Source organism: Myotis lucifugus, unplaced genomic scaffold (genome assembly GCF_000147115.1).
Source record: "Myotis lucifugus unplaced genomic scaffold, Myoluc2.0 scaffold_421, whole genome shotgun sequence".
Taxonomy (NCBI): Eukaryota; Metazoa; Chordata; class Mammalia; order Chiroptera; family Vespertilionidae; genus Myotis; species Myotis lucifugus.
In genome coordinates, this window is record NW_005871469.1 from 221,255 (window position 1) to 229,125 (window position 7,871).

General features: G+C 50.6%; 1 protein-coding gene across 1 annotated transcript; it reads left to right on the top strand.

Moving 5' to 3' along the window:
• The first annotated feature begins 606 nt into the window (after positions 1–606).
• LOC102424871 (cytochrome P450 2A13) lies at positions 607–7,008 on the top strand. The gene is made up of 9 exons (XM_006102630.2): positions 607–852; positions 1,331–1,493; positions 2,311–2,460; positions 2,620–2,780; positions 3,246–3,422; positions 4,364–4,505; positions 4,942–5,129; positions 5,586–5,727; positions 6,276–7,008. The coding sequence occupies exons 1-9, from the start codon at positions 673–675 to the stop codon at positions 6,455–6,457; spliced, it is 1,485 nt and encodes a 494-aa protein (XP_006102692.1). The 5' UTR covers positions 607–672; the 3' UTR covers positions 6,458–7,008.
• Positions 7,009–7,871: the final 863 nt, after the last annotated feature.

Sequence of the window (7,871 nt, forward strand, 5' to 3'; positions counted from 1 at the left end):
ATTCTGGGCATCAAGAGGTGGTATTATGTCCAAAACAAAAGCAGGTCAGCATCTGGGTCAGGAGGTGACTCCATGGTCCAGCTGGACTCCTCACATATTTCTTCCCCCAGGAAGTCCACATCCACTGCTGGGGTGCTTCTTACCTCAAGACCTTCAAATCCATTCTCTGGAATCTCCAGTCCCGAGACCTTTAAACCTACATCCCTCCTCAGCAAAAGATCCCCAAATCCACAGCCACGTAGTCTGTCTTATTCCAATACCCTTAAATCTTTTATTCTTCTCTCTCAAGACCCCAAACTCCACAACTTTGATGTTCTTTCTCACTCTGAGACCCCAAATCCCAAGCTCAGGGGCTTACACATGTCAATATTCCAGAATCTTCAGCTCTGAAATTTGTCTACTATCTCCCCCACTCCCACCAAGTCCACAGTCCTGTACTAGTCCCTCAGGAGAAGCCACAAATTCAGACTTGTTCATCTGCCCTGGAGTCCCTCCCTCCTCCATTGCTGGCTGTATCCCAAGCTAGGCGGGAGCATGGTGGGGGGTGTGTGTAACTGGGAGGTGAAATGAGACAGTTACATAAGCAGGACCAAAGGCCGCCCCTCTCTCCCAGGTAGTATAAAGACAAGCCGTCCCAGCCATCACCTTGTGACTCTCACTCTCAGTGCCACCATGCTGGCCTCAGGACTGCTTCTGGTGGCTTTGCTGTCCTGCCTGACAATAATGGTCTTGATGTCTGTCTGGCGGCAAAGGAAGTTCTGGGGAAAGCTGCCTCCTGGTCCCCGAGCGCTGCCCTTCATCGGGAACTACTTGCAGCTGAACACAGAGCAGATGTACAACTCCCTCATGAAGGTGTCATGAGGCAGGGAAATGGGTGTTAGGGTGGGGTTGGGGGCCTGCCCAGTCTGGCTGAGACTTTGTGGCAGGGGATTGGCAAGGTTGGACTGAAATCTTAGGAAGGAGGAGGTTGTTTTTAAAATATATGTTTTTATTGATTCCAGAGAGAGAGGGAGAGGGAGAAAGAGAGAGAAACATCATTGGAGTCTAAAACGTGGGCATGTGCCCTGATCAGAATCAGGGAATCAAGCTGGTAACCTCTCGGTGCATGGGGCGATGCTCAAGCAACCGAGCCACACCAGCCAGGGCAAGAGGGGGGAGTTTTGAAGGTTTAGTACTGGGGTTCTAGCCAGGAAAGACCAGATCTTGGGATGTCCAGTTCCTTGACTGTCAGAACTCAGGCAAAGTGTATCCCAGTCTGTGAGGTCTGGGTACAGAGTCAGTTCAGAGTTGGGGCTGCTCCCTCTCACCCACTCCCACGCCTCTCCATCAGATCAGCAAGTGCTACGGTCCCGTGTTCACCATCCACCTGGGCACTCGGAGGATCGTGGTGCTGTGTGGACATGAGGCTGTAAAGGAGGCTCTGGTGGACCAGGCTGAGGAATTCAGTGGGCGAGGCGAGCAGGCCACCTTTGACTGGCTCTTCAAAGGCTATGGTGAGGGGGACTCTGGGAGGGGGAATGTGGTCAAGCAGACTTGAAGGCCTCAGTGTCCCAGCATTCTTCTCCCAACTCACCACCCACTCAAGGCTGAGGCAGAGCCCTTCCTCGGTCTCCTCTGTCCCGTTCTGTTTATCCCTGTGTCCCCTCTAACTTGTCTTAGTGTTTCTGCGTCTCCCTGCTTCTCTCTGTCCCATCTCTCGGTTCTCTCTCACTAGATGGCTCTTCTTTCTCTGTATCTCTTAGATGCTCTTGGGATTTTTGCTTTGGAACCCTGGTCCTCTGTCTCCATGTGTCATTTGTCTTTTTCTTCTTCTCAGCTCTGTGCCTCCCCCTGTTTCTCTCTCTCTCTCCTTGCCTCTCTTTTCCTTTGTCTTAGAATCTCACATTTTTTTCTGCTTCACAATCCTCATGCCTCCGCCTCCTGATAAAAGCCTCTTCTCTCTTCCAGGCCCTCTCTGTTTCTCTGTATATGTTTTTCTCTCTTCTCCAGGTCAGTCTTAGAATCCTTCTCAATTTTTACTCCCACTTCCCAGATCTCCACATATCTCACTTCCCCTCCTTCCCTCCTATTTCTCTTCATGTGAGTGTCTCTGTATCTCTGTTTCTCTGTACATCCGTGTTGCCCCTTTTCTTCTAATTTTCTTCCAACTTGGTCTCTTTCTCTTTCTGTATTTCTCTGACTCTGAGTGTTCTCTCTCTCTGTCTCTCTGTCTCTCTGTCTCTCTGTCTCTCTGTCTCTCTCTCTCTCTCCCCACCTCCCTCTGACCCCGCCCCTCTCTGGCCACTCCCCACTCCTACATTCCCTCCCCAGGCGTGGCATTCAGCAACGGGGAGCGCGCCAAGCAACTCCGGCGCTTCTCCATCAGCACGCTGCGGGACTTCGGCGTGGGCAAGCGCGGCATCGAGGAGCGCATCCAGGAGGAAGCGGGCTTCCTCCTCGAGGCCTTTCGTGGCACGCGAGGTGAGCCTGGCAACCCAGAGAGCAGAGGAGGAAAACGGGAGTCCTGGCCTGGGAGGGGAACTAGGTTGGGGGAAGGCGTTCCTGGAATTCTCAGACTGGCATCCGACCGCCAAGTTGACTCTCCCCCGTCCCTCCGCCTCCCCCGCCCCCCCTCCCCAGGTGCCTTCATTGATCCCACCTTCTTCCTGAGCCGAACTGTCTCCAATGTCATCAGCTCCATTGTCTTTGGGGACCGCTTTGACTACGAGGACAAAGAGTTCCTTTCACTGCTGCGCATGATGCAGGGAAGCTTCCAGTTCACAGCTACACCTACAGGGCAGGTGACTGATCCCAACCTGGCTCTACTGTGGCCCTAGCACAACCAGCCACCATCTCCCTTTCAGGGACATAGTTACCCCAAGCTCCTATCCTCCTCCAGACCAGGGTCCCCTCAAAACCAGCCTTCTCCTTTGGACAACTGAACAGTTGCACAGGAACTCAGGGCAGGGGCCCAATACCCAGTCTCCAATACCTGGTTGTCTCAGCTGATAGTCCCCTTACAAAAAAAGAAAGGGAAGGAAGGAAATCTGGATGTGTCTCAGTCCATCTCCTCTAAATCCGTGGACAGGAGCTCTCACGCTGATCTTGCATGAAAGCTTAGATATCTGTTTCCATCCAGCCCCATCTAAAAGCCTAAACACCTGCACAGGTGCTTTTACCGGTGACTCCTTTGCCCCGAGATAGGCCCACTCCCTTCAGGTGACGTCCACCGACAGCTGTCCTTCCCTTTCCTTCTCCCCCCTCAGCTCTATGAGATGTTCTCCTCAGTGATGAAACACCTGCCGGGGCCACAGCAGCAGGCATTTAAGGAGCTCCAGGGGCTGGAGGACTTCATAGCCAAGAAGGTGGAGCAGAACCAACGTACACTGGATCCCAACTCCCCTCGGGACTTTATTGACTCCTTCCTCATCCGCATGCAGGAGGTACATGCCAGCAGCCAGGGCAAAGAAGACCAAAGACTAGCAGAGGAAAACCAGGCGGGGGAGAACAGCGGCTCATTCAGATGACCCCCATCATAACCCTCAGAATCCCAATTATAATTCACTGTTCTCTCCACTGAGCCTTTACCCATGGGCAGGACGTGTGTGTGCAAATCATGATAATAACCACATCTATAGCACTGCCGTGCACCAGGCACTATTTTAAGAACTTTACGGTATTCACCTATTTAACACTCACACCAGCTCTTGGAGAAGGTTCTACTATGACTCCGATGTTACAAATGAGGACATGAGGCCCAGAGAGTATAAGTGCCGTGCCTGAAGTCACACACCTAGCTCCCACTCTGGTCTCTCAGACTCCAAGGCTGGTGCTTTTAGCCACCATGCTCTTACCTTTCATTCCTTGGTTATCAGACACACCTGTGTGGACAGGTGACCTTGCTTTACTATGTGACATTGGAGGGTCCCCACTCCTAACTGGAAGGGCTTTATAGAGTCTGAAGTTCAAGGTGAAAGGATCAGGGAGTGGATGCTCCATAGGAAGCTTCAAGATTTTCAGTGAAGGAATAGGATGCTGTTGCTTAAAATCTGGTCTGTGCCTCAGAAAATGTCTCTCTTCCACGCTCTCTGATGCATTCCATCATGGTCTCTCTCGCTCACTGTCTCTATTCCTTCATTTCTAAATATTTCTATAATTAGAAAGCAACAACTAAGTGGGTAATTAAAGAACAGATAGTCAGCTGCATAAGGAGAGTGAGAAGAATATTTGGGTAGAGCCACCAGCCTGGAAAAGGCCTGGCAGAACTAGGGTCCCTCTTCCCACCTTTGGTCCGGATCTATAAGAAGTGGGTCCAGAGGAAAAACCCCAGAAGGGCCCTGAGAGCCTGGGGGAGTGGGCTTGGCCTGAAGCTCTCTCTCTGCAGGAGCAAAAGCACCCCAACTCCGAGTTCCACATGAAGAACCTGGTAATGACCACGCTGAACCTTTTCTTTGCGGGCACCGAGACGGTCAGCACGACCCTGCGTTATGGTTTCCTGTTGCTCATGAAGCACCCAGATGTGGAGGGTAAGGCTGCAGGGGGCGGGGAAGTGAGGGCCACAGACCCTCAAAATTCCTCTGAGCCCGCTGCAATGTCCCCACCTCTTTCAAATTTCTGGGCCCTCAGACACACCCTGCTATCCAGAGACTGGGTGATGATATTCAGCTAATAGGGACCAGCCAAGTTTCATTAGCTGTTAACATATTGAAAATATCTGAACTGATTGTTAAATAGCTCCACGAAGTGCCCACTACCTGCCGCTCCAGACCATCCCCCAAGACTCCTCCCTCGCAGCTTCCCCCATGATTCTGGCACAACCAGGTTAACACGACCCTGCCCCAACAATGCTTAGACCAACTTCTGTTTCGAATGATCATATATCCATCCAGTTGTACATATTTGGGCTATCATTCCTGCCCCGAGACCCCTAGCTACCTAAACATATTCCCCCTTATCCCACAGCCAAGGTCCATGAGGAGATTGACCGGGTGGTTGGCAAAAACCGTCAGCCCAAGTTTGAAGACCGGGCCAAGATGCCCTACACAGAGGCGGTGATCCACGAGATCCAGAGATTCGGAGACATGATCCCCATGGGCCTGGCCCGCAGAGTCACCAAGGACACCAAGTTTCGGAACTTTCTCCTCCCTAAGGTGCTGCCCTTGCCCAGCCTAGAGGGACCTCCAACCTGCACCCTGTGACCCAGCACCCCATCCTCCTTAGAAGCTTCCCAGCCCTTGTCCCCCTCCCTCAATCAAAGACTTCCCCAATCACATGTCCCTTCAACCTTCCCACTCAGAGACACCTGAATCCCGTATCTCCCCAAGACCTCAGGGAATATGAACCCCATGTCCCCCAAACATCCTGCCTCTAGTGACATGAACTGCATGTACCCCAAAGCTTCTGCTTCAGGAGACACAGACCCTATACTCCCCCAAAAATCCTGTCTCAGGGACAGAAATGGCACATCCCTCAAAGCTCCTCCCTCAGAGAGGACCCTGACTCCCATTTCTCCTCACCCAGAGCACCCACATTCCCCCTCTGACCCCATATGCTCTCTGCATACCCATTCCCCCTTCACCTTGTCAATCCTTCCTCCTCCCCACCAGGGCACTGAAGTGTTTCCTATGCTGGGCTCCGTGCTAAGAGACCCCAAGTTCTTCTCCAAACCTGGAGATTTCAACCCTCAGCATTTCCTAGATGAGAAAGGGCAGTTTAAGAAGAACGATGCTTTTGTGCCATTTTCCATTGGTAAGAGACCACTGTCTGTTAGCAAGCCACCCGTCACACCAACAGGGGCCTCCTTCATCCCAGTTCCCCTCTCTGAGATGTAGCCTAGTAGCTTTCTCCAGCTTGCAAGTCCCTCTTATTATCTACCCTGCAGCCAACCAACTGTAACCCTCTTAACTAACACCTACCAAAACTCAGGCAAAAGGAAAGGGGTGATAGTACCTACTTCAGAGATGGGAAAAATCAAGACCCAGAATGAGTCAGAGATTTGCCCAAGGTCACTTGAATTCTTCAGACGCCTAAGGAGATGATAGCACAGCAGCCATATGTGTATGTTTAGGGGGAAGGGTCATCTAAAATTCCCATTGCTACAGCCTACTATGGCTCACCCCCATCCCATGTACAAGGGAAACTGAGGCTCAGACAGGATTAGAGACTTCTCTGAAAATCTACAGGCCACGGTATTCCGTCCCCTCCTCCCCGGGGAGAATGCAGCTGGAGATGGGGAGAGGGAAGAGGTGGCAGTGAGAGTGGGCCTCACCTCCGCCCTTCCCACCCTATCTTGCCAGGAAAGCGGTACTGTTTTGGAGAAGGCCTGGCTAGAATGGAGCTCTTTCTCTTACTCACCACCACCATGCAGAACTTCCGCTTCAAGTCCCCGCAGACACCCAAGGATATCGACGTGTCCCCGAAACATGTGGGCTTTGCCACCATCCCACGGAACTACACCATGAGCTTCCTGCCACGCTGAGCTAGAGCTGCCACAGGGCAGGGCTAGTGGGAGGAGCAAATGGGAGGGCGGGGCCTGGAGGGGCGGTGCTAAGGATGGGGGTGGGGTGGAGGAAAAGAAGGTGCAAGGTGGATTAGAGAGTAAGAAGAAACAGATGGGCTGTCTGTCCACCGTCCTAGAGATAGATCCTTCAGAGTTGGAGTGAGATAAAGCGAAACCTTACACTATACCGTGAATGATGATAATAATAATAGGAACAGCTATTATTTATTGAGCAAGTACTTGGTGTCAGCTCTGTGCTAAAAGCGTTACACACTCACCTCCCTTAATGCTCACAAACCTATGGGAAGGGAACTGTGTTCATACCCATTTTACAGGTGACACAGCTGAGGATCAGAAAGTTTAAGTCTCTATCTGAGACCCCACAGAACACAATAAGTGCTCAGCAAGTACTCGGACACAGATCTGTGCAGGGATGGCTATACATAGCCCACTGTCCTTTGGGTAGATTCTTAAAGAGCACTCCTTTCTCTTAAGTAAAAAATGACAACTTAGTATATCATTATACAATATGAACAGCTCTGTCCAAGGATTTTTCCAGAGCCCTGGCCGGCAGCTGAACTGGCTTCACTACATACTCTTGTTCATTCATGCACACTGCAAATGCCAGGGCATTGATCAGATCCCTTATGAGGTGGGATCTGATCAGAGTGAGACTGGGGAACAGGAATCAGGACTCTCAGTGAACTGGGTGTGGGAGAAAAACACTTCAGTGAATGCTGGGAGAAGTTTGGTCATGGCACAGCCATTTACAAGTGTGTGTGCATGCAAGTATATGATTGCATCTTCTTCTGAGTGTATGCATGAACTCATTTGGTATGAATTTCTGAAGGTTTGGCTCTCTCTGATGGATTTGGGGTCTACTGTAAGACCCAGCTAAGATTCTCAGAATCACCTTCTTACTCTCAAATAAGTCAGTATGTGCTCCCTTAGAAGTGGCATCCTCAATCAGTGCACAATCTGAACATTCATACACATTAGCCTTGGTTTTGTGTTTCTTGAACTAAATGCTACACACATCTTTCTCCCCCCAAGAAAAGAATACTTGCCACACTTGAAGGACCAATGATTGAGAAAAAGAGAGGGGTAAATTTGGTCCTCTGAACCTTGCAAATTTCACAGCAGGCTATGATTCTCAAGTTTCTCATTTTCCATTATCTAAGTTTTACAATTTAGGTTTCATGAATTGGCTGCTTCCTGCTCACTGGAGAAGGAGAAGGATGGATCCATAGGGAAACACCCTTTATTATTACAAATGCACTTTTAAAAATTTATTATCATTTATTTATTTTAGAGAGAGAGGAAGGGAGAAAAAGGGAGAAAGAGTCAAGAGAGGAGAGGAGGGGATGGAGCTAGCTGGGTGCTGCCAATGAGG

Excerpts from the sequence above, each read along its gene's own strand:
- LOC102424871 (XM_006102630.2), top strand. The coding sequence starts at position 673 with ATGCTGGCCTCAGGACTGCTTCTGGTGGCTTTGCTGTCCTGCCTGACA. Across the intron at positions 1,494-2,310 it reads CTGGCTCTTCAAAGGCTATG|GCGTGGCATTCAGCAACGGG; the intron begins GTGAGGGGGACT and ends TTCCCTCCCCAG. Across the intron at positions 2,461-2,619 it reads GGCCTTTCGTGGCACGCGAG|GTGCCTTCATTGATCCCACC; the intron begins GTGAGCCTGGCA and ends CCCCCTCCCCAG.